We start from the raw sequence: 26,125 nt of genomic DNA, 5'->3' as shown, positions 1-26,125 counted from the left end.
TGGGACACTTGTGATTTCCTTTCAAACACATTCATAGCCAAGCATCCACAATATAACACGCTAAAACTTTAGCAGAACGGTTTTTGGAGTTCTTTTGGCTCGTGAAACAATTATGACGTGATTCTGACTCTCACACACTTACTGTTACCGTCCTTTAAGTGTGTGCATGACTTAATACAAGCATATGGACTGAAAGGGATGCTAACGTGTGTTAGCATACGTCAACAGGAAATTAGCTCGTTAGCTTGGATAAATGTTATGAAGCTTATTTTCTCGTCCTTCTATTAACAATCTGCTTTAGTAGCATCTTCATAATGGACGCCGAGGCAATTGTAATCCGAATAAAAACTCCGTTAGGGGACATGGATTCGTCCGTCGACTGTCCATCACTGCTAAACTTCAGTGACTTGCTGGTAAGTCCAGCGATGCTTTTGCTGCTATAAGTAACTGAAATAATTGCTAGTTATTTGTTTCATTAAGGGTCAATCGTATATTCTGTTATAGGTCGCTATCAGGGATGTTATGCCCGAAGCCACCGTCACTGCGTTTGAATGTAAGTGAAAAGTATTTGAAACTTTACCAGTGTTTTTGAGTACTGTTGTTTTTAATATTAAGAGCAGAGAGCTTTCTCCTGCGTTGCCCCCCTCAATACAAATTCCTTTTTCATTATGCTCGGATCACTTCCTGTTGAATTCTTTATGCGGTTAATAACCTAATTGATTCATCTTGTTGATGTGTACATCTGGTTGCATCTTTCATTAGTTTTATTTTCAAAAGTTTAAACTACCTGTGTATTTATCATTTAGATGAAGATGAAGTTGGTGACAGAATCACTGTGAGAAGTGATGAAGAGCTCAAAGCCATGTTGTCATATGTAAGTACAGCAATGATTGGATTTCCATTTGTTTCTCATTGTGGCACAAAACAATTAGGTATTTTCAGATCGTTTTTAATTATGGAAAAACATAAGGGTGCCTATTGTATTGTAATGCAGTTTCTTATAACTGGGTACTAGAAATAGAATTACATTCTCACCGATTGTTCGCACAGAAAACAAGACGTTAAACGTGTGGCGCTGTCACATGACTAGGTTACAATGCAGTACAGTGTATTAATGTCCCATATCAAAGTGAAGCAAAATATGCATTGTTGCTGTCTTGAAAACCGTGCCAAAGATGAGATGAGTTCAGCAGAATTACCAGCATGTCAAAGTGACCCAATTGTGGAGCGCTGGGGCATTATGTTGTTTTAATCTCGTGCTAACACCTGGCAACTTGCTAGAAAAAGATGGGATGGTTTGTCAACTGGTTGTTAGCTGCCACTTGACATCATTGTTCACCGATAACCTCTTGATGTAATTTTTGTCTGCACAACCGATTGTACCTCTCTGAAGAGGCTGTGAGCATGCTAGGCATTGATACTGGCTTCATTGCGTGATTTCATCTAGGGCTGATCAATACATTATATATATTGATAAATTTGAATTCCTTTCAAAAGCGGCTTCTGTTTTACAAAGTGTGTCCTCCCTGAGTGCAAATAGAGAAGACAAAAGCACAGTCACTGTCATTAAGTTAGCAACTTTTACCACTATGTTTCAAAATCACGACAAGCCGTTTTACGTTCCGCTATAAAGCAGACATGAGTGGAATTATTTTCTCATTGTTTTCAGTACACAGTGAAAGGCAATCACACGCATGGGCTGGCTAGACTAAGTGTTGTTTTTTTTCCCCACAGACACACGCAAGCCGCTGTATCATGGCACATTTTTAAAAAAGACATTTTAGAGCCATTGTGCATATGTCGGCTAAGAGAGAGGTGTGTCTATTTTACTCATGTTTGTGTTTACTCGAATATCAGTGTTCAACATTTCTTTGGTCGTGTACAGTGTCTTATCATTTTTTTTTATGCGATGATCCGACAACACAGGCACATGCGCACACACTGGTTAGTGTTCATGAGGCGGACAGTACGTGTAATGATGTGTGATGGGTCGCTCTACAGAGGACATACTGACAGATAAATGGCTGTCGATTTTTGATTATTTATTATTCAGTACTTAAAGATTCGCCTCATTAAGAAGCACACACGAAACCCCCACCCCCTCGGGCTGCTCCAAATCTGCGTTCATCTGTAGATGTCTTTTACCGCCCCCATCAACTCAGATTTCCGCAACTTGTTTCAGGAAGATGGGACGAGTAATGTACGGTGAGGGTAAGGAACAAGTCATGAAGCGAAGCACACTGCAGAAACATGTATAACGGCGACAACTGCAGTTGAACAGACTTACTGGTGTTTCTTGACAATACTGCTGACAAAAGTTACTAGATCAGAAGATCTAATTCCAAAGTGTGTAATGCTATACTCACCGTTAAAAATCTCTATCCCAGCATTGCTTTGTCCACAACATTCAAGTCATTTGCAGAATAAATATTTCGCAAACAAATAGCTCCGTAATGGTTTCCTTGTCCCATCGGGACAAGCATGTTTGTGAAAAGCTGCTGACCACCTGGAAAGTCGAATGTACACTACATGAACTCCCATCATGTCTTTTTCGAGTGAGTCCTGGAGATTGGCCATAGTCGCTTGCTATTTGTTTTGGGATTTATTAATTTCATTTGATTTCATTTTCGGCAGCTGATTTTATGCCTCGACATAAAGTTCAATTTATCAGTTTGTTTGTATGCATCGCTAATCTTTATCTCACCATATTCTTTTTGTCTCTACTTAATAATTCCCTTCCTCTCATTGCTGAATAAAATGAATGCTCAAATTCAGCAGTTAATTAACATGAGTCTGCAGAGGACATTTACTGTGAAAAGTCTGGCCATCAGTGAAAACACTGATTGCTACATGCTCCTGCGAGACCCACTAGTCTTGCAGGCATCCCTAATCATTATTGGACACCTTGAAAGACAGATGCCCCTGTTCAAAGTTAAAGACTGGCCTCTGTCAGGTGCTAAAAAAACATGTGACCTCATCTGTTCCTCAATCAGCTCCCCCTGGAGGTAATGGCTCTAATTCCACCATTCCTGCTCCCATCGCCCCTCAGCCTGCTAATGATGATGAGACCCTCTCCCTGCTCTTGTCCCTTTAGGCTGAGCGATTGTATTTGGGATTGGACACAGTTTAGTTATTGGCCAACAATGGAGAATGTCTTTTAATAACACACCTTCCACAGATTTGGCGATAATTGCCAGCTTAATCAATAAGCTAGCTGAGCGGAAAATTAAAGGTACGCGAAGAGCGCCCTCACAACACGTGCGACATGTTTTTGGTATTAGGCCCATTGTTCAGAAGTGGACGAGTGAGAATGCCGGAGGGCAACAGCGGAGAGCTAGAAGCGAGGAGGGATGTGACAGTGATAAATAGGCCGTTTAATAACAGCTGTGCCACTTGGGTAGCCATTCTGATCCGTTTCTATCCAAGCCGGCCGGGCCCATCGTCCTCCATCCCTCCCCCGCAATGAGAGAAGTCATTTACATATCTGCGTAATGACTTGAGGCTTCATGCCGGAGTGTAAATGAAAAGATACAATTAACACCTGTACGTAAAAGCTACACCGATTTGTACGTTTTTGCAACCGTAGCGGCGGCAAGGTCACCGTGTTAATTGTTGTTGATTTGAAGGCTCCTCCAAAAAAAAGAGGAAGATGCACACACATGCAGACAAACTCACAAAAACATACACCCGCACTTTAACAGATGGTTTGGTTAACTGAAACATCAATTATTGCATTGGCTTGGCAAGTGTCTGAGAGGCTCCCGTGTGTGTCTACACGTGTTAGTCCTGTAGGATATGAGTGTTTGGTGAGCTGTTGACCTGGAGGAGAAAAGGGTAATACTACACTCCTTCACAACAAGCCCACGGGGCATTAGTCCTCATCGGCAACAGATTTCAACACAGCGTGTGCACATTTTGGAAACTCATTGGCTGGCGATTGAGCATTTTTGCATTATTTGAATCCACTGAAGCGAATGTTACCCGTTTTTTTTATGTTCATGTCATTTTAGCACACTTTGAGATAGTCTTCTTGGTGCAAGATAAAGCTTGTAACAGTGAGTTTTATTTTCACCTTTAGTACTGCAGTACAATGAATGAACAACGCATGAATGGACAGCTTCCAGAGCCTCTTCAGATATTTCCACGAGGTATGAAGTAATTGCTACTCATGATGAATTTGAATTTGAAGAAGATATTTATGATTGATGAGTTAGCTATGGGACACCTTCTCAGCTCTGGCTGCGTTTTGTACTATGCAAAAAAATGATGAAAGTGGCTGGAGGTAACAATGTAGTCTCTCAACCCGGGGTGGCCCATTAATTGCGAAAAGGAGCTACATGAGAAATTTGAAGGCTTGCCAAAGGCCAAACCAAAATGCTAACCTCAACTTTGTCTATACTTTGTAACGTAGAAAAAGTCTAGTCTTGTTATGATAAATTGCTACATTTATAGATAAGGTATGCATTGTTAGAATTTAGAAATAGTCGTTCCAAACAAAATTCTAAACGGTTCTTGAAATTACATCTTTAAAAATGAAAAATAATTGTTAAATTACCGTATTTTCCGCACCATAAGGCGCACCAGATTATAAGGTGCACCTTCAATGAATGGCCCATTTTAAAACTTTGTCCATATATAAGGCGCACCGGATTATAAGGCGCACCTTCAATGAATGGCCCATTTTAAAACTTTGTCCATATATAAGTCCATATATTTGGACATGCCTGTCGTAGTGGGTCAATATTGGTCCATATATACGGCGCACCGGATTATAAGGTGCACTGTCGGCTTTTGAGAAAATTGGAGGTTTTTAGGTGCGCCTTATAGTGCGGAAAATACGGTATGTGCACCAACTGATGCTAGCTGATCCGAGTCAGAACTCCCAAAGACATAGCTAAGCGGAAAAGTATACTGTGCCTCTCCATATTTTCCATCATGTTTTCAGTATGAATGCTTTTCCAATCTATCTGCATGTTTGCTCATACATACATCCAAGCAAGCAAGCCCCAAGGGCTTAGTGACAAAGAATTGTATTGTGTCCTTCAGTGCTTTGATATCCATATTTCTCTCACTTCTCTCTTGTACATTTCAATGCCCGGAACTGTTTCCCTTCCTCCAAGCCACCGGGGCGTCTCAAGAGGCCAGCAACCCTCTGACTTTCTTGTCTTTAGCTAATTTCAAGTCACCCTCATTTCATATCTATTTTTCCTTTCCAAAACTGAAGTGATGCATTTGTAAACGGCCCAGTGATGTGTTCTTCAATCTAGTCAATTACTGTTTCAGCCGGCAAGACTCCGGGGATCCGGAACATACATGGCCTGAAGGTACCTATCTCAATAATTGTTTCAGCTGCCTTACACAGAATGAGGAGGAGGTATTGAAGTGAATGGATTGGTAACACCGTGTTCCACTTATTGAAATGTCAATTGCAGTCAAGGCTTTCCTTCTGTCTCACTCATGTCTACTTTTTTTTTTTTTGGTATGGAGTGGACTGTAGTAGGAGTTTTCTGTCAGTGCACTCCACTACCCCTTAAAAATCATGTTGGGCACATGTTGCTATTGAATGGAAATGCAACTGGTTGATTGATAGCATGTCCTCAATCAAAATGATCAATATTATAGACATTTTCATTTGAAAAATAAATCCCCCTTCCCCCCATCCTTGAATGCATGGGGTACTGCAGCAACGCTTTGACTCCGGCTAGTGCACTACGACGGTCAAGGGTCCGTTATGACAAGATGATGTTTTCCCCCAAACCTTTGGAAAACGTTCACCTCTTTTGTCTCATGTTAATATAAAAGTAATTGACTGAGTAGAGTCGTATGTGCTGTTTAAATGAGATCTTCCTGGGCACTAATTAAAGTGAAAATGTCCTTCGCTTTAGTGGACCCAACACACCCGCCTTTTGACCTCAATTAAAAGAGTCATTTTCAGTATTCCCCGAGTAGTCTCTTGTCTTTTCTTTCACGTCTTTGGAGTAAACATGGATACACATGAAAAGATGTGAGGAACAATGTCCCTAGTGAAGCATGACATTTTGAATGTCCTAACATTCTTATTGGACTTCAGTCTTATTGATGTGATTTTTACTGTATGTCCTTGAATGCACCATCATTTGAGAACTGCTTTGGGTAAAAGTGGATCCTCCTTCTTTTAGCTCAAAATAATGTAAACAGTGATGAGAGACAGTTTTTCATAGACCCATCCCTCAATTATCTATATTCTCCTGTTCAAAATATTATGCACCACAGGATATTGTGTTTTTGAGGGACTTTGTAATTTTGGAGGGGTGTTGTGAAAGTAATCCTTTCGAAATGTCCATAGCGGCTGAGATACAATTCATTTTAGCCTATGGCTAATTTTTGTTTCCTGATTATTGTGAAAAACAATATCATGATCAGTATCTTCTCATAAATGAATATCATAAATTGTTAATCATTTTTTTTGTTTTGGATGTGTTCGAAATAAAGATATCAATCAATCAATCAATCAATCAATCAATCAATCATAACAACTAGTTGATTTGAGGAAATGTTTTGTTTCAGAGGTGTGTATCAAACTGGTAGCTCCTCAGATAAATCAGTAATTAAATCGCCAAGTACCTCTCAGTTTCAAACATGTAGGTGACCTCTAATTCAGAGAGTGATTTCCAAACGTTTAAAACAGTGGAAATGCCTGTATAAAAAACCCAGAATAAAAATACTTACAAGACATGAGGCCTATTGTCAAGAGGGAAATAATAATTGAAGTGATGTGTGAAATATATATATATATATTTCTCTTTACTACCATTGCGCTTAACTGTCTTTTGCCACTTAATTCTATGAGTTCCAGCGAAAATATGGATTCACTTTAACTCTAAACTTGGCCAGGCTATGCACAAGTTTTGTATTAACTGTTTGTCGCTCCATTTTCTTCTGTTGCTTTTCAAATTAGGTTAATACTAGACCTAATCCAGCCAATGACTGCACGCATGGTGTCACTCTCACCGACTCGATGGCCAACAACAGGTAAGCTCAGGGAAAGGTTCATTTGAAAGATGGAATAAAGAGGAAAATTGCAGAACATGTGTCAATACAACTGTTTTCAATGTGATTCAGCTTAAAGAAATCATCTGCTGAGCTGAAGAGAATCTTGACAACCGGACAGGTCAGTGTGTTTTGATTTAAGTGAATGCTTTGCTTTTTGTGTCCCAGAGAGACCTGCAAGGCTTTTGCTTAACATGTATGTTACATGTTCTGTACATTGGAAACTTTGTTCGCGATTACCCAGTTCACAAATTGGAACAAAATGTTCCTACAAATATTGCTTCAGTCACACCACCCACACAGGAAACTCACTATAGTCATGTACTGTGAATTTTGGAGATATTTGGCAAAAATATCAAGATAGGAAATTTTGTCCATATCGCCCAATTCTTGGCGGTGGTTCAGCAGGTATCACCCTCACTGCCTCTTGAGACGACGTGCTCATGTGCCAAAAAAAAACCCAAAACAAAGTTACAACAATGGGTTCATTTATTTTGTTTTAAGTTCCTCTGCATATGTGGACAAATGACGATGGGTTTAGAAGTAAACCGATAAGACCATAGTCTCCATTTTGTTGACATAATGGAACAACATAATTAACAATAGTATTACAACAGTGAACAATTTTTGTTGTTGTTGCCTTGTGCAACTTGTGCGATTTACTTGTGTGTTAATCGTGTGCTGTGTCTCGTCACCGTGGGATAGGGGGAACGGTATTTCGGTTTCTTTGTGTGTCCTAGCATGAAGGAATTGACAATAAAGCTGACTCTGACTCTGACTCTTCCATTTCATTCTGGCGTCGGTACCTACTGTATTAAGATATATCTTGTTCTTGTTACTTTTCAGATAAATGCCCAAGATATCCAATACCAAGAGCAGCTTGGACAAGGAAATGGAGGCACAGTTTACAAGTAAGTGTTTTCTGGCTAACGCAACATGGCACTGATACTACAAGACCAAAGCACAATGTTGGGAATTTACTCCGAAAAGATACATGCTGATGCTCTGACATGGTACGATTGGGGATGGCGGGAGGTGATTTTCTTGTCTAGTTTGGAACTTCCACTCTGCAGCTGACTTCTTTGACCATGTTTGGTTGCCCAAACATTTTTTTTTTTATCTTCAATCAAGCTATCCTCTGTTGTCAGTTATTTATTTTGTTGCTGAGTTAACCAATATGCACTCGATTGAGGCAATGAGATTGACTTAATTGGCCTTTATTTAACAACCATGATCTGCAGCTCTGTCCTCACTGGTGAGACGGATGTATTTTTTAGCAGCTAAAGTTATGACAGTAATGTTGCTTCTCTCTTTCCTACTCCCCTCCTCCCTTATTTTCTCTCTCTATCAATCCACCTACATTGAGCGGTTTTATTGAGATTGAAGTATTGATTACTGCTCCAACTAACCTTGACTCAGCCGAGTGTTCTCTCACATCCACAGCAAACCCAGTAAATTTCCAATCGAGCAAGGCCACAATGCTGTCTATTTATTTTCTCTTGTCTCAGTCCAAATTTGACTCTTTTATCGCTTTGAGATTGTTTCATTAAAGTCCAATCTCTCATAGTTTGAGGACAAACTGAATGTTGATGTTTAGTGGTACAAATGGTTACAGTACACTTGCGAAGGCCAATATTGCAAATCCAACAACTTCTCAGTCAATTTAGCTCAGCAGAAAATCCATATGATTTGGTGCTGAAAATTTTATGGTTGAGAGAAGAGGGGAGAAAATAATACATATCTCACTTGTTTTGCTGTTGTGCATTGTTTTGTTACAAAAGTACTTAATAGTAGAAGCAAGGCATTTTCATACTGTAAGCACTTTGTATACAAAAACAACATCAATAAAGTTGAGGTTGAAATGCTATTACATGGAAATTAATATGTTATACCAGGGATTGTCAAACGGTGGTCCGTGGCAGTATTGCAGATGGGCCACAATATTAGAAATGGAACATAATTGCAACATTTTAAAAAATAAAATGTATTTATTATTTAGACTTGAATGATTTTCCAGCTAATTTTGTGAATCATTTACCCATTCAAATGACCGTATTTTCCGGAGTATAAATCTCTCTGGAGTACAAGTCGCACCAGCCATAGAATGCATAATAAAGAAGAAAAAAAATATACAAATCGCACTTGAGTATAAGTTGCATTCTTGGGGGAAATTTATTTGATAAAATCCAACACCAAGAACAGACATGTCACCTTGAAAGGCATTTTAAAATAAAAATAGAATATAGGCAACACCAGGCTGAATAATTGTACGGTATGCTAACGTTACATGACACAAACAACAAACTGAGAACGTGCCTGGTATGTTAACATAACATAGTAAGAGTTATTCAGATAACTATAGCATAAATAACATAACAAGTTCACCAAACCATCCGTATCACTCCAATTCACTAAATCCAACGAAATCTTCATCTTCTGTGTCACTTATAAGCAGCTCTGCTAACGCCGGAAGTAGAAGATGCAGCACTTCCTCTTCTACGTCGCTTACGTCAGACTCATCGTCAGTTGCAGTTCCAATTATTCCACCGGCATAGAGCGCCCTCTAGCGGTTTAGTGTGAAAATAACACGTGAAATGATCTACTGTGTTAATAATTTCACACAAGTCGCTCCTGAGTATAATTCGCACCCCTGGCCAAACTATGAAAAAAAACTGCGCCTAATAGTCCGGAAAATACAGTATGTCAAATGTAGCTGAGATTCTCAAAATATACATACAGATGCAAATAAATAGCCTGTCCTCCTTCAATACAAAATAAAATAATGTTCCTCCAAAGCAGAGTTGAGTTGCTTCTTGGTTATAATGGTAGTCCCTTGGACAAAACCAGTTGAAAACCCCTGTGTTATACAATTGGAAGAATTTAAAAAAAAAAGTTTAAAAATTGTCACTGTATTTCAATCAAAAAAAACGTTTCTTTTTTTAAATTCTGATTAAATGTATACTTGAAAAGATTATTCCTGTCGCCTATTTATGCTCTTCAGCCTTAATCCACTGTTCCTGTTTTTGTTGTTCTTATCAAGGGTAAAGGCATCACTCAAGGCCCCCCACAGCCTTTAACCCTTTGACCCATTTATGACCCAAAGCCATTTTGACTCAATTGGATGTAACCAACATCTCAACTCTCTAAAGCCACAAGACGTGACCTGGCCATCCATCAGTGTCGGCCTATTATTATCATTTTTATTTTTAAACACACACTTTCAGGAGTCCATCTCATCTGCCGCATCTCAATACGGAAGTGCAATTAAATCCAGCACATTAGCATGGCTGTGACATTGGCGACGTCTACGCTTAGACACTTGACTTTAAGCCTCTACATTTTCTCAATTGATTTACTTTTGTCACAGTTTTGATTAGATTCCATGGGCAAGACTCCAAACTATTAGGTTAATTTCTTGTTTGTTATTCTTAACTTGTGTGTTGCTAGGGAGATTCTTTGGAGAGTTCTGAAGGCCCTTATAGTATTTCTGAGTACAAATTGTAGTTGCATCTCTGTTTGTGTTTAGGATTTGGCCTCTGTGTCTTAACTGAGGCCATAATAGCTGTCAGGTAGAGAGAGCGGTGGCCTGTCAAGCACGTGGCAGTGTACAAGTACTGCATTAGCCCTGATCCAGGAGGCCAGCCTTCCTAACATATAGCCCCTACTTGAGACACATCGCGAGAGGGCCTATGAATACTGCATGATGGAGCTTTTATTACACAGGAGCTAGAGTGTAAATAAGATCCAGACAATGAGGCACATTTACTGGGGTCGGATCAGGGGGAAGTGATGGGGGTTGCTATGTAACCTTGTCCCCATCTCTCCCGCTGTCACAGGCTTGTCACTGTAACTCAAACGGCAGCGTTAAGGCCTGAGGTGGTCAAGGACAGTCTTCTTTAACCAAGCTGTACAATATGTTTATCTATATAACTCCCCCCACCCTTTTAAAAATGCAATGTGTCTCTTTTACCATTCTTAATTAAGATTCTGATTCTAGCGTCCTTATACAGTTATTAGTGTATCAGTTTTGACAAACAAATTGTTCCACGCCAAGCAATGTTTGATTTACTGTCAGCTCTAATTCAAGCGAAAACTCTCCGTGTAGCTTGATGCATTTCATTTTAACAGACTTTTATTTTTTTATTCCAAATAAAACAAAGCTTCCTGTTTGTTTTCGGACAAAGTCCTTGCATAAAACCAAAATGTAATTGAGGAAGCAAAATAAACGTGAACATTTTATATAGGTATATAAATATGTACACGCACGCACGCGCGCACGCACACACACACACACACACACACACACACACACACGCACGCACGCACGCACGCACGCACACACACACACACATACATACATATATAATGAGAGCATGTCTTTCATATTTTTGTTATTTTACTTTCGTGGCAAACCAGATCTCTCGCTATGATAATTTTATACCTCAGCCAAATACAAACACAATGATAGCCGTTATTAAACGTAAATCCTCCTGACAGAGTAAATTGTTTGTCAAATATAAAGATTATTGTTGTAAATAAAAAATATTTCACACAGCTCTTGTAATGAAACCATATAGTGCAAGTGGTCATAATGTGGTTGGTCTGTTCAGAGACCAATCAACATTCTAAAGACATGATTCAAGCAAAATTAGAACAAATTTTGAACACAGCGGCTCAGCCACATGCTTGGTAACTCAGGCTCGAATAATGGGAGGACTCCAGGTAGTTTGTTTGATAGCTTTTTAGGCTTCCACAACCTGCTCATTCAGCATTAACTTGTCTACCCCTGCGATCTAGCCTCAATTAACATCCTCGTTTTAATTACGAGGCAGCAGTCATGCTTAGCTGATATTGATTGTTGTTTAGAACAACACTGAGACATCAACGGGAAAACAAGGACATCAGCCTTTTGTGAAATTGCTCTTTCGTGGAGAACATGACACTACGGTTCAAAAACACTCTTGGGGCTAAAAGAAATAACAGTGTCTTCATTCAAGTCAGTTTTGTGTCCATATATTTAGCCATTCCACTTTGATTTATGTGTATGAGTCATCTAAAGGACACCTATTGACTTGCAATAGTTTGAATTCAAACACACACAAGTTGTAGGTGTCTAGCCAAGAAGCAATGTGATACTAGTCTGGATCACTGTTTACAGGTAGGTAACACGCTTAAGTAAACCATGTGATATCTGGACCCAGACCATCTCTCGTCACCTGGCTCCTGTTAGACCATGTGCATTCTTGACGAATGTGTGGTGAGAGGTCTTTAAGTATTGTGACTAGTAAACTATTCATGCAGTCTGTAACTAACCCTGTATTCTGGTATTAAGGACTTTAATCATTAAATCATAATAGGGCTGTGCTTTTGTGCTTCTCTTGCCAACATACTAACCTTGGGACTGTCTGCAATTGCTGCAGTGTAGCCAATTTGACCTTGCTGTGTCTTACTGTCACTCTTGTCTTATTTTAAAGCTCCTTTAAAAGAAGAGCACAAGCATATATGTGACATGCAGTTTTTATGTGGTTTTCTTTTTTTTTTTTGTCCTTCTAGAGCGTATCATCTACTCGGCAAGCGTGTCTTAGCTGTTAAGGTGAGACGTTCATATGCCTTATAATTTTTTTTCTTGAGGTTGACGCGATTTTCAGTATTGACTTTTTCAAGTACCTTAAAATTGAAGATGCTCACTACCTTAAAATTGAACGAGTAAAGGAAAATGTTAAATGAGCATTTCAGTGGACTTTGTCAAGTATCTTAAAATTGAAGAGGCTCACTACCTTAAAATAGAACGATTAAAGGAAAATGCGAAATGAGCATTTCGGTATTGACTTTGTCAAGTATCTTAAAATTGAAGATGCTCATGACCTGGAAATTGGACGAGTAAATGAAAATGCTAAATGAGCATTTCAGTTTATGTTCAATTCAAAGATATCTTTAGAGGAGCAAAAAGGTCAACAAACTTAATTGTAATTGTAACTATTGAAGGGATTTTTTTTATTTACCTCAATACGATAGTGAGAGTGACCACCTGAATTTTATTATCCATGTGCAGCCAAAGAAATTAGAACTGATTCAGGATGTTCAGAACTGAATTTATTTTTTATTTTTCATTTTTTTTGGTTTTAATTTTCTTGTCTGTGCAATGAAACTGGAAAGGTGGGAAACCATTCGTAGAACAATTTGCAGGAATCCTTTGGGTTTTTATTTGTGCCATGTACAAACGCGAAGTGCTCCAACGTTTTGCCCCTGTTAGATTAGTATCGGCGTAAGCACACAGCTCAAAGTGTCATGTCATACCTACTTTTTGTTTGTCTATTGCCCATCTTGGAGGAAAAATAACTTATCAAGTAAAATGTTTTCCCACATCAACCCTGACTATGTTTGATACTTGGGGATCCTTGACAAAGACTTTATCTTAAAAAAAAAAGATACCTGGGAACTGATTTAAAATGTGGTGGGTGTGGGTGGAATAAACTCTCTTTAATTGTGGTATTTCTATTTTGCATTATTCTAATAGGTGATTCCTCTTGACATCACTGCGGAGCTACAGAAGCAGATAATGTCAGAGTTAGAAATTCTCTACAAGGTCAGTTTCTGTGTAATTCATTTTATTGAACAATTTGATGTCCAGATTATAGGTACATCTAGAACGTTTTTTGTTTAAGATATTTCTTTAACTGTTCCACACGGAAAAATTCCAGTATGCTGCAGCCATAATAATATAATTGAAGAAAATTTAAAAAAAAACAGGCTTTAAAACAATTTAAAGATTTAAAAATAGAATCTACATTAATCTCATTTACGGTCAATTGGTAATTTGTCTTGTTTTTGTTATGCTAGATTTTGAGCCGGACATAACTTAATGTCCTTGAAATGTAACTCACCTACCTACGTTGTACTCGTGTTCGTCTGTAAACTCAAGGTGCATTCAATGACCGCTCACAAAGTAGGATGCCTCAGAACTACATAGAAAAAAATAATTTAATGCACCAAACAACAATGGCGAATACTTGATTACACTGCAAGATGTATGTGGAAACATTTTATAATTTGATTAATGCAACAAAATCAAAACAGCCATATGTCAACTCAAATTGCAGGGACAGCTACTCTGAGAAACTGGGCATGTGTTTAATCTGCAAGGGCGGTAAGGGGGTGGCGTCTCACTTTGTGACATCACACAGTGAGAACCGATCATTTTCTTAGATCTGGTGGGGCTGCTCCTTAGAGAGGAGGAATGAGTTGCTTCAAGATGAGGGAACGAAAGAAAACATCGCTTAGTGTAGAATTGGCATTAAAACATGCCTAAAAGCTAAAAAAAAAAGAATATGTTTTGGCATGACATGAGTCCTTTTACAGTATGAGATTTATTTTTCCCAATGTCTGGTGTTTTCATTCCTTTCGCAAGGCGTTGGACCATTCTGTGCTTATTATCAGCCAAAACAGCCTTCATTCCACCCTCATGATACATTAGATACAAATTGTTATAATAAAGAGCAACCTCTTTGGAAAACGTTCTCTTAATTACTAGGCTAATCTGGGAAACAATCAAACTTGTCTGATATTTTTATTAGTAATGCATATATAAAAGATAGAAACATTTCCAGACCCAAAAAAACCCGACATCATATTTTAAATTTAATTTAGCTCTTCTAATAATTTGGGTAATTTGAAGTACTCTTTTTACACTCTGCAATTATTATTTTTTTCTCTTTTTATTGCAGTGTGACTCACCCTACATCATCACTTTCTTCAGTGCTTTTTTTGTGGAGAACAGGATATCCATATGTACAGAATTTATGGATGGTGAGTTTTTCTGTGACATCAGCGACTGATGTTGCTCTGACCTGTCCTCCATGTCTCTCCCATGTATCCATTTACACATCTGCTGATCAAAAGAGTGTCACGGTGTTGTGAGCTGCTTAGCATGCCAGTGTGCTAAAAGCTACAAGGGTGTAATAAATCTGACTTGAGTGGAATTTGAAGTGTGTGTGTATGTGTGTGTGTGTGTGTGTGTGTGTGTGTGTGTGTTTTTTTTGTGTGGGTGTGTGTTTTGTGTGGGTGTCTGCGCGCACGCAGTCCCGTTTCAATCAGTGTGAGATGTGTTAGTAGTTGTGTGTCAACTCTGTTAATGCATTGAATCCCCTGTTTCACACTTTTGCCAACCTGTCAACAAAGTATGTCTAACAGCTTGGCATTTGTTTTAAACTGATAGTTAATATTTTTCCCCTCTTCAAAAAGCAGATACTTTTGTCTTTTGTTTCTATTTAAAAATAGGCAATTTTTAATTTTTCAGATGGAAAAATAAACTCGTTTTTTAAGCAATTCAATAACTTTTTGTATACTGAATACACAATTGTGAGTGATTTTTGGGGGAAATTTGTGACCCAGTCAGACATTTATTCATTTTCCACAGGTCGCTGTTTTTAATAAGCAGTAAATGACCTTTCAGTAAATTGCCTTTGATTCATTGTGGATGATGACACATAAGGGTGATCAAAAACTAATTGTTGAAAGTTCTGAAAATATTTTGTTTGCATGCAATGTGATTCTGTTCAAAGTGCATCTTACATTTGTCAATGTAAAAAGCTTATTCTCTTAAAGGAGATATATTATCCTTTCACACTTAATGGCTGGGCAGTCCAGAAACACAACTACGGCATTTGTATGGCAAACATTAAAAAGCCAGGTTTCCATAATTAGTTATCAATTAAATATAATCAAGTGATTGTTTTTGGATAAATGACATAACTGTTTTTTCCAATACAGGTGGTTCACTTGACGTGTATAAAAGGATTCCAGAGCATGTCTTGGGAAGGATTGCTGTGGCAGTAAGTTATAGCACACAATATGGAAACAGTTGGCCAACAGAGGAGATTTCCAACCTGAAATGGTGCACCGCTACCTTTTGATGGCGATTTAGAATTACCACTCCTCAAAGTGATCAAAATTTAAAGGGCCAGCGCATCAATCCCTCTTGATGGAAAGAAAATGCATCTAACGGCATAACGCGACCTTGGCACTGAATGTTTTGATCGTAGTCAACTTCTTACGTTGTTCTTGGCATTTACTGAGCTAAGACTTTTTGAATAGAAAGGGGTGACCGACTCACAATTTTTTTTACCAAATGTACAAGATAAATGGGGATTCAATCCATGAAATTTGTTTGATAAAAGCAGATTAGAAGAAAGAAAACACGTGTGAAAAGATTAATTAGCCTCGATGTAGTGCAGTCCTGACCACAGGCTATGTGCCTGAAGGATCAACTCTTCTTTTTTCTTTTCTTTAAATCCCCCATTATACAGTACCTTGACCTTTAATAGTAATGGCCTTGATGTTATGTGAATGTCCTCTTTGAAAAATCATTAGCATTTTCTGGTCGCTCATCCTCTACTCTGTCTCCCTCCTCAAACTTTGTCTTTAATCAATGACATCTATTAAGTCTGTGTTAAATCAGTAATTTACGACTTTCCCTTCTGTTTACCATCACCTTTAATTATCATGTGAGAGGCATCTAAGAGGGTCGAAGTAAAGCTCTAAACATCATTCTCACCACTTTAGGCTCCTTGACCAAAGACACTTTTTTTTTTTTTACTTTATGGATGGTCAAAAAGCTTCAGAAAAAGCTCCCACTGCTGGTTGTTGCATTACTTTTTACAAGTGTACTTTTCCCACTCTGTGCTGTTGTACTAACTGCACTTTTTAATGGCGTTCAGGAGAGACGCTATTCAGCTCAATTAATTCTCAGTATCTGCACTTGGGTAGTAACTAATTCAAGGTTTACAGAGCCAAAAGTTTGACTAATGAAAGAATGGTAATCGCAAGGTCTACACATAAATGAAAAACTTTTTCCCTGCCATTTTGTCTTGAATCATTGACTTATTTTTATCGGCTGCCTGAATGACAAGTCCTCTTGTCATCATGGCCAATTAATGACATTCCCCGTCTACAAAAGGGACTCACTTGAGATAAGACTACAGATCAAAACAATCCCATTTATGAGCCTGTACTTACAAGCATTTCATAGAATAGCTGACAAAATGAATACACTATTGCAATTTATTACTTGATTATTTGAAAAGGAGTGAAGTTGAATGACGTTGAAATTTCTTCATTAGGATCTTTTTCTTTTTTCTGGGCAGGTTGTGAAAGGCCTAACATATCTGTGGAGCTTAAAGATTCTTCACAGAGGTGAGTGAACCTTGGTTTGGGCTTTGTGTTGGTAAAAGGATCCAAGTTGATAAAGATCAGTGTCAGATTGCTGATGTTGCAGTTGTATCATGCAGTTTGTTTCTGCAGATGTCAAGCCCTCTAATATGCTGGTGAACACCCGAGGACAAGTCAAGCTATGCGACTTCGGTGTCAGCACTCAGGTAAACTCATTTGTTTGTTGAATGTTAGGGAGGTTGATGGTTGGAAGAGAGGGAAGATACACTTTTCTACTGTGTGCAGTGCTTTGTGCCTTTGGTCAAGTTGTCAATCAATGCATTCATTTTACAACCAGTGCTTTCCCAAGGGTCTTTCTCATGCGTTCACATTACCCCCCCATGCCATTGTTCTACAGTGCACCCTTCAAAGATATCTCGTTATAATTATGACCACATCCACAACTGCGAAGCCTCATTGATATGCATTCAAAAGAGGTAGTGAAAGCGTGGGTGACTGACAATACCCTTGTCATTGTGTGCATGTTTGTGTCTGTGTGTTTCTCCTCAGTATGTGCCTTTGGAGAATGTTGCAATGTGTGTTTGTAATAGCAGTATTTGGGACTTTCATCTGAACACCAAACCGGAATATTTATATATTTTTTAACAGACAAAAAAACGATTGAAACTGCTTTTTTAACCTCAAACGAAGGTTCCAACATCATATACCTACAAAATAACACTGTTTACTGCTCTGTGCTCTAAAAGGATAACAGCTATAAGGTATTTCATTCAGTATCTCTTTCACTCTTTACAGTTGGTGAATTCAATTGCCAAAACATATGTGGGAACAAATGCATACATGGCGGTAAGTGGACATAAAGTATCATGGCTTTTGTCTGACTGAGAAACCATGTCCATGACAGATTTTTGTTTCTTCCACAGCCAGAACGGATATCGGGGGAACAGTACGGTATCCATGCAGATGTCTGGAGTGTTGGAATCTCTTTCATGGAGGTATGATGATAAATTGTCAGATTTTATGAGATTAGATTCATAGGTGTGTGTGTGTGTGTGTGTTGTTTGTGCATGCGTGTGTCTTGCGAGAGCTGATGATGATGCAGTGAAGCAGTGTTCATTGTTCCCGAGGGTCTTGCTAAAGTGCCCGATTGACAATGTGTTTTCAAATATAATTTAAATTTTAGTATCCCACTCCTGTCACTTGCCTGCCCACTCAGGCTATCGATTTTCAATCTGTTTCTGGCTACAGTAGAACAAATGATTTGCTCTTCTGCCTCAGCTTTTTGTGTCAATATTGTTTAATATCATTAAAAGTGAAACAATAAGACAGCTCACACAAAATGAGTCAAGTCAAAATTATCGACATGAACTCTCTGTGATTGTTTAACCCCGTTTTACCTGTCTCCTTTTATTCAATTCATCTTCGCGAGGCATTGAGCGACATGAAATGACTTGCATGCCTAATCGATTTAGATTGAGCTTCCTCCATCATGATCATGTTTCAATCAATAAAACCCGTTTTGAACATGTAACTTGCCAAATGTTGTGACACCCGTCACAAATCCCCTTACAACACGTGTCAAAGACAAGGCCCGGGGGCCAGATACGGCCCGCCAAATTATTTTAGGTGGCCCGTGAAGAAATTGTGCATCAAATTCATGTCATTTCCAAAATTTCAATTCAAACATCCAACCAACCATCCATCATCTCCTTCCCATTTATTCTGTTCATGGTCAAGGGGGGGTTTCTCTTGAATACTAAAATATATTCACTTACATTTTGTGCTCATTTCCACACAGCTGGCCCTCGGAATGTTTCCCTATCCACAGGTAAGTTTTTAATTTCATTTTTAATTTCTAGTCAAAAAGGTACAAAATAAATAAAAATACATGAATAATACACGGTATGTTATGAAATATATAAAAATACATAAAAGCCGTTTTAATTTGTATTTGTATTCAATTCCATGTCCTTGTGATAGTTTGTATTTTAAGAAGTAATTGTGCAGTATTTATGCCACAAAGGTACAGTTTCTGATACTTCCAAGCATAATACAAGCACACTGGTATTAATCCACACATCCATTCAGTTGTTTGAAATCCTTCAATAGGGAAAGATTTAATATTAAAATGATCGACTTACCTGACTGTGCTTTTATGGTCTTCAGGTAATGTACTAAATTATACAAAGACAGTCAAACTAATCTTACACAGAACTCTGTATATACAATGCATGAAACTGACTGACTTTGTTAGTCACTTTTCAAGGGAATAATAAAGGATTCCAAGGTTTCATTAGATGTCCTCTTGAAAGCCAATAATAAAGGATTCCAAGGTTTCATTAGATGTCCTCTTGAAAGCCAGGATGAAGAGGTTTGTGTCAACTAGATTGTTCTTTAGTTTTGGGTTGTTGTTTGTTTTTTGTTTTTTTTTTTTTTAAATTGATGCACGCTATCTTTTATTTGAGTGCAGCATTTTCTCTCATTGCATTACCTTAAGTCCTGCTCAGATGTAATTGCCGACCACAGAAGTGACTTCCCAATCTCATCAAGTCTTAATTAGCCCTTCAAATGGGTTTATCTCACTAATCTCTAGTTGAGCAATCTGATTCTGGTTACCTCAGCTTCCATCTTGGGCCTTTGCACGAAATGAGAGCCTGTGGTTTCTATCTACAGTGCAGTGTTTCAGCTATGCTTTGAGTTTGCGTACTTTCAGGGCTTTTCAAGGCACCCAAGGTCACGCAGTTTTTGGAAGACGTTTTTTTTTTCTGTATTGAGTGCTTTTGCTTTTCTTAATATTCATATATATATTTTATTATGTTATAATAATATTAATGACTCCCAAAAAAATCTTGTGCTCATTTCCTCTCACCTTTGCTTTTGCTTTTCTAAATATTCATATATATTTTATTATGTTATATTAATATTAATCATACACTGTTTGACTCCAAAATAATTCTTGTGCCCATTTTCTCTCACTTGTCTCCGGTAAATCAAAAATCACTCATTTGCGTACACTTGGTTCCGAATGCAGCTGCAAGGCTTCTCACTGAGCCACGCAGACAACAATACATCACCACAATTGACATTTCACGGAAGATCTGCCCCGCCACCCACCCACTCTCACTTGGCTCTTCCGGGTCCGTCATTTGAATGTTTATGGAACAATACAAGCGCAATATCTTTGAGATCGCGGCTGAGGGTCTTTAATATGCAGTGGAAAGATGAACTCAGTTTTAAGACTGGCTTTTGAGAAGGAAGGAAGGAAGGAAAAGGAGGTAGGCAAGAAAGGGAAGGAAGGAAGGAAGGAAGGAAGGAAGGAAGGAAGGAAGGAAGGAAGGAAGGAAGGAAGGAAGGAAGGAAGGAAGGAAGGAAGGACGGACGGACGGACGGACGGACGGACGGACCCTGTTGTTGGGTTCTTCTGCAATGCCTAGGTTCTTTACTCATTTTTACACACTAGGTCGTATGATAGCTGTTGTCCATTTAAACTGCATGCTTCTTTAATTCACTTTGTAAACATGTTTTTAAAGTGCTTTATAATAAATAGACATATAGATGAGTTATTATTATTTATTATAAAGCACAATATAATAAATAATAGATGAGTTGTTATAATTATTATTATTATTATTAACTGTAAAGCCATGGTGCGGACCTTGTCATTTCTGGTTCTTGGTCTTTTTTTTTTTTTTTTTTTTTTAAGTGAAGCAATACGTAAAAGCCCCAAAAGTCTTAGTGTCTTAGTGTCATGCAGCTTTTAATCTCTTAATTTTTCTCAGCCTCCATATGGTACTGCTGACCGATCACCTGCAGGCTGTTGCCGAGTGGTCTGGCAAGAGGACTTGGATCTAGCAAGGCACAGCCATAGCCAAAGTCCTCAGGCCTAAGCTGTCATTTTTACAGACGTTGGGACAGCTGTTTATAAATCCCCCCCACTATACTTTCTCAGAAAGCATTTTAATACAGATTTAGGATTGAATTTCTTTTTAGTCTGTATTGTAGTCTAGTGAAAGATAACATGATGCATGTTATTGTGCTCACAGTAATAATAATAATCATAATACATTTTATTTATAAGGCGCCTTTCAAGACACTCAAGGTCGGTACAGTAGATCGTAATGTGTGAATACTTGTTTGTCATGATCAAAGATCTTTGTCAGGAGTTAATTGAGGTCTTTCTCCAATGGCCCAAAAGTATTTGAAGACACTCGATCTGATGTGCCAGCAGCACATTTGATTCCGACCGACATGTCTGTTTGTATGCTAAATGGGATTTTTATTTTTCGTTTTGCTGTTTTACTGCAAAACACAAGGCCGTGTTTGTGAACGTTTTGACTTGCTCCAGCTATCCGGAGCAAGGTCTTAATTCATCATAGTCCTATAATGCTGTAGTGTGTATGAAAGGTCGTACAGAAGACAAGACCGTGTACAAACAGAGCACACAGGGACGTGAGGAAATGTCTGAAACATTTAAGCGTGACAAAAATGCAAAATGTCCTGTTTTAGATCAACTTAACATTTATGTTCAAATTCAAATGATAAGCAAACTCCATGTCAAGAAAGATATGCAGAAGATCAATTTTGATATGTGGTTAGGCTTCCCCGTACAAAAATAAGTGCTTGGTTATGCTTGAATTGGTTTGTGTTCCACAATTCAATTTCAACCTCTGAAGCAGTATGCAATTTGGTCCAAGTAATTATTTCAGGGCAAATTACTTTTACATTGTTGCCTTTAATGTGTCTGAATCAGGCAAAAGTGGATATGGAGGCAGTTTAAGAGTCTCTTGATATTTACAGTGTGTGGGAACCTGTATTTAATTGAGTGAATCAATAAGTGCTGGAATATACTGTCAAAAAAGTTGCATTATGAGCATTTCTTTTAGGAAACGTGATTAGATTAGACACACATTAGGAGAGCCTTGATGTTGGAACAGCCATCAATTGGTAGAACAAAATCTAAACTTTTTTCCTCGAAAGGTTTTTGTGGAACTGATCCTCAGGTATTTACTGTAAAATCTCCCTGTTGTGTGCTCAAGCTAAATCAATAAAAGACTTTCGAGCTGTCTTGTGGAATCTTGCTGTTCTAGGGTTTCATTAATTGATGGTGTCTGTTTGACATGTCCTGTCTTTTTGGCGTTCCTTTGCGAAAGCCAAAAGATGAAAGTGAACGTTTTGTTTCGCTTTCCTCCAGATGCAGTTACCAATAGTCGTCTTTTCATCTCGCAAATTCCCCAACAGTTATTGTAGAGTACAAATGCAGAAAAATGAGTTGTTATATGTTAGTTGTATGTCGACGATAGTTCATGATACTCTCCGTTTTAATTGCTTTGCTGCCATCTTGTGGCATATGTATCTAATGACTAACCCCTTTTGTGGGCGCGCAATTATTTGTGGGTTTTCACTATTCATGGCAAGTAGGGGTGTCCGTAGTCGATATTGATATGAGCTGTGCCCAATTTGAGTTTTTCACGAAAATGCAGAGCTGGAACAGATATTGTACAACTCTTCGCACAGGAAAATCCACTTGTTCATAACCCCTTTGCAACCTGTAAAAATATCAATGACTATTTTCCGTGAGGCATTCTATTACATCTTTCGCTGACAATCTGATATAAAGATACTCTTGTTGATTGAACATTTACAATATTTAAATAATGAAGCCTGGATTGAGAAAATAAGACTGAGTTGTTTCAGGATGGCCATTTGGCATGAAAATTGCACCGAACAAATCCTGTGAGTGACTCACTGTGGTGACCACTAATGGGACAAACCGAAAGTCACAACAACATTGAGCGTCCACATTGAGAATCTTTTGTGCTCTCTGACTTGACTCTTAAGAATTAATAATTCGGCGTTTTTTTTTGTTTTTTTATGGTCAGCTCGCTACTCTGTATATATTTTTTTCCATTATTCCTTTTGGCAAAAATATATTCTGATTCCAGACAAATCGGAGACCAGCATCTTGAATCGACTTCAAGTTCCACTGTGTTATAGATTGGAACTTGGTGCTTGCTCACTTTGACATCTGGTCATGCCGATTGTAGCAATTATTGTACATCTCAGTACCTCGAGATAACCTGCCGGGCAAGAATAAAATGCTACTCTGAGAATTCACATTAGTGGATCTTTTATGCCCATTCTCCCAAATGAGAGCAAGGCCATTAACAATTGTGTGTTTTCATTATGTAAATGGTGTTACGCATACCCACAAATTGCCACCAGGAAAGCAATAATTTTCTCCTAGTGATCATAATGTGTCCAAGTGGATCGTCTTGATTATGATATGCTAATTACATATTGCCGTATCTCTTGTTTGTGTTACAGATCCAGAAAAACCAAGGATCACTAATGGTAACTTCTATTTTACTTTGCAAACTCTTAGTCTGGTCTCATGTTCTCACATTTCACAGGAGTTACATTAAAATATTTGTTCAGGCTCAAAATGCTGGTATTTTCAAGAAAAAATATATAATATAGGAGCTAAGGGTGGCTTTGTCTGACTTCCCTGCATTTGATTTATTTGCAAAGACGAATCACAACACGGCTTTCCGTATTGCCCTGAAAATCCCTATCAACTAACGTGAAATTCATCTCCTCTTTCAGCCTCTTCAGTTACTGCAATGCATTGTTGATGAGGTGAGTTGTCGTCTTTCCGTGCTTTTGCATCTAAAGTCAGTCCTAATGGACCAGAAAGCTTATATTTTGTTTCCTAATGAAGCAAACCACTCGGGCAGCTTATCTCCCCGCTCGCTCAGCCTTTCACCCAAAGCAACCGCCTTAGGCTATACAATATATATACATTTGTACTGTATGGCGGACCCTTCGTTCGTTAAGTGTTATGCACAACACCGCTGGTTTGCATTCTAAAGTTGCACCAAAGTAGATCAAAAAATATTTTGAAACAGAAACCCTTGCACAAGCAAATAGTGCTAGTTAGGTTTGCTGGCCGTCCAAGTGGCAAAGGACAAATCCAGACTTGGATATTTATTTATTTGGTTGATGTAGGAAGGATTTAACCTGATGCGCATTCCACCTTGTGTGTGTAGTCTGACAAGATGGACACAGAGTTGGAACGCCTTTGCTGTATGTACAAGTAGGAGCATTAAAACATGGCTGCGCGACCAGTTGAAATTTCTACAAGCACACTCGTGCTGGGGGGAAGAAAGTCGACCTACTCGATTCCATCAACCACAAAATTTGTCGAAACTAAATGTTTGGCTTATTAATTATTATTATATTTTAATACTTTGGCGGGTATTCAGAACCAACGATTGTCGCTGCAACAATATTCGTCTGTCCACCACTGCATGACAGTAGGATAAAAGTTTGTTTTTTACTGATTAGCAGATGTAATATACTAAGCTATCCCTAGTTAGACCACATTCTGTGACCTATGTAGAATCCATACTATGTTGTACTTATTTGGAGGGGCGATGGGTATTCCCAGATTAATCAATGGAATAGTTTGGATTGTGTTCATTATGTCTCCAGTACTAATAGCCATTTGGTTTTCTTTTGTACAGACAAATTATGTAGGTCTTACCTTAAAACCCTTTTCCGACAGTTTCTGTGGCAACTTAAGGTAAGACCTTCATAATTTGTCTGAACAAAAGAAAACCAAAAGGCAATCAATGGAATAAGCGGTAGGATAATTATTACAAAAAGAGTCATTTGTGACGGTCCTACAGCAGCCGATGAAAATCCAAACATAATGGTCGCAATTTCGAGCCTTCAGTAACTCATTATATACCCTTAATACATTCCTCTAACTTTTGTTACACATAACCCCAACACTAACTCTAAGGCATAAAAATCCTGCCTGTTAATGTAATATGAAACAACTCATTCAAAGAAATTGTTCTCTCCTTCATGTTATGGTGATTTGTTAACTGTTTTCAGTTGATACCTTGAAGCAGGGCTTCTCTGTAGTTGGTCCTACCATCTGCCCACTGTCCGCTCTCATTAATGTGCCGCTTTTCTGTTTGGGTAAAAGCAAGCATCTCCACTTTATTTTCAAGACTGTAATTACTGATCTAATTTTGCCTCATAATTGCTTCATGGCAATGACATGTATATTTACTCGTAGCCTTGTACCCTTGTTCACATCGTGGAACCAGGTTGACAACCAGAGGAATAATTCACATAGAAGAGCCACTTTCATCAGCCTGCTTGTCTTTTGTGCTTTAGCCTATTGCCACATCAAAGCTACAGCAGTCTTCCTCTCAGCTGGAAACATGAATACATGCATAAATGCATGTTTTTTGGATAGCGCAAAAGGTACATGTGCCAGTAAATAGGTGGACTTTAACAGCAAAATGTATTTCTTTTATATTGATATTGATTTGGTACACTCACTTTAAAAGAGTGTACTCGAGAGCGGTGTGATATGACCACATTTTCTTATCTCATTATTCTTGCTGGACATCTCGATAGCGATACGATAACAATATTACTATGGGTTCAGCACTGCAAAGTGCAGTGGGATGAGATGGAACCAATGTATTTGTTCAGTTAAATATGAAAAATTCCGGGATCTCCTTCCTTATTACACACATGTTGTGAGGTGCCCAGATAAAGGGCCTGTTAAGGAGTGCTGGCGAACATGACACAGTTCATAACCTACGAATGTGACACAAAACCTATTTCCCAGAAGTTACGTAAAATTTGCAACGATTAGTAATTGCAGAAGACCTATAAAGCTCTTTATCCACACCATACATTGCCAAAAACATTTTAAAACGGCAGACTTTCTATTATTTGAAAATGTATTAAACAATGAAACCGTATTCATATGCTGCTGCAAAGAAGACAAAGTAGAACAAAGCAAAGAAGAAAACAGAAAATAAATGTCAAAGAAACCCCGAGACCTAGTGTTTGTTTTTGGCTCCGATCATTAAAACTCATGGAATTCTTTAGCGATTTTGATGTT

The 26,125-nt window shown here is 38.3% G+C and overlaps 1 protein-coding gene across 1 annotated transcript in view; it reads left to right on the top strand.

The window, feature by feature from the left end:
- Nucleotides 1–26,125, top strand: part of map2k5 (mitogen-activated protein kinase kinase 5) — a 34,311-nt gene continuing 8,186 nt past the window's right edge. Inside the window, exons 1-19 of the mRNA XM_037246861.1 lie at nucleotides 1–413; nucleotides 505–553; nucleotides 807–874; nucleotides 4,079–4,148; nucleotides 5,284–5,324; nucleotides 6,938–7,011; nucleotides 7,102–7,150; nucleotides 7,876–7,940; nucleotides 12,583–12,622; nucleotides 13,547–13,615; nucleotides 14,754–14,835; nucleotides 15,799–15,860; nucleotides 17,172–17,220; nucleotides 17,329–17,402; nucleotides 17,992–18,042; nucleotides 18,120–18,191; nucleotides 18,995–19,024; nucleotides 23,521–23,547; nucleotides 23,800–23,832. Of these exons, the coding sequence (XP_037102756.1) occupies nucleotides 315–413; nucleotides 505–553; nucleotides 807–874; nucleotides 4,079–4,148; nucleotides 5,284–5,324; nucleotides 6,938–7,011; nucleotides 7,102–7,150; nucleotides 7,876–7,940; nucleotides 12,583–12,622; nucleotides 13,547–13,615; nucleotides 14,754–14,835; nucleotides 15,799–15,860; nucleotides 17,172–17,220; nucleotides 17,329–17,402; nucleotides 17,992–18,042; nucleotides 18,120–18,191; nucleotides 18,995–19,024; nucleotides 23,521–23,547; nucleotides 23,800–23,832 (1,104 nt within the window). The 5' untranslated portion in view covers nucleotides 1–314. The remainder of the gene's footprint in view (nucleotides 414–504; nucleotides 554–806; nucleotides 875–4,078; nucleotides 4,149–5,283; nucleotides 5,325–6,937; nucleotides 7,012–7,101; nucleotides 7,151–7,875; nucleotides 7,941–12,582; nucleotides 12,623–13,546; nucleotides 13,616–14,753; nucleotides 14,836–15,798; nucleotides 15,861–17,171; nucleotides 17,221–17,328; nucleotides 17,403–17,991; nucleotides 18,043–18,119; nucleotides 18,192–18,994; nucleotides 19,025–23,520; nucleotides 23,548–23,799; nucleotides 23,833–26,125) is intronic.

Source organism: Syngnathus acus, chromosome 3 (genome assembly GCF_901709675.1).
Source record: "Syngnathus acus chromosome 3, fSynAcu1.2, whole genome shotgun sequence".
NCBI lineage: Eukaryota > Metazoa > Chordata > Actinopteri > Syngnathiformes > Syngnathidae > Syngnathus > Syngnathus acus.
The sequence above is the reverse complement of the archived record's forward strand: the minus strand, read 5'-3'. Positions and strand labels throughout refer to the sequence as shown.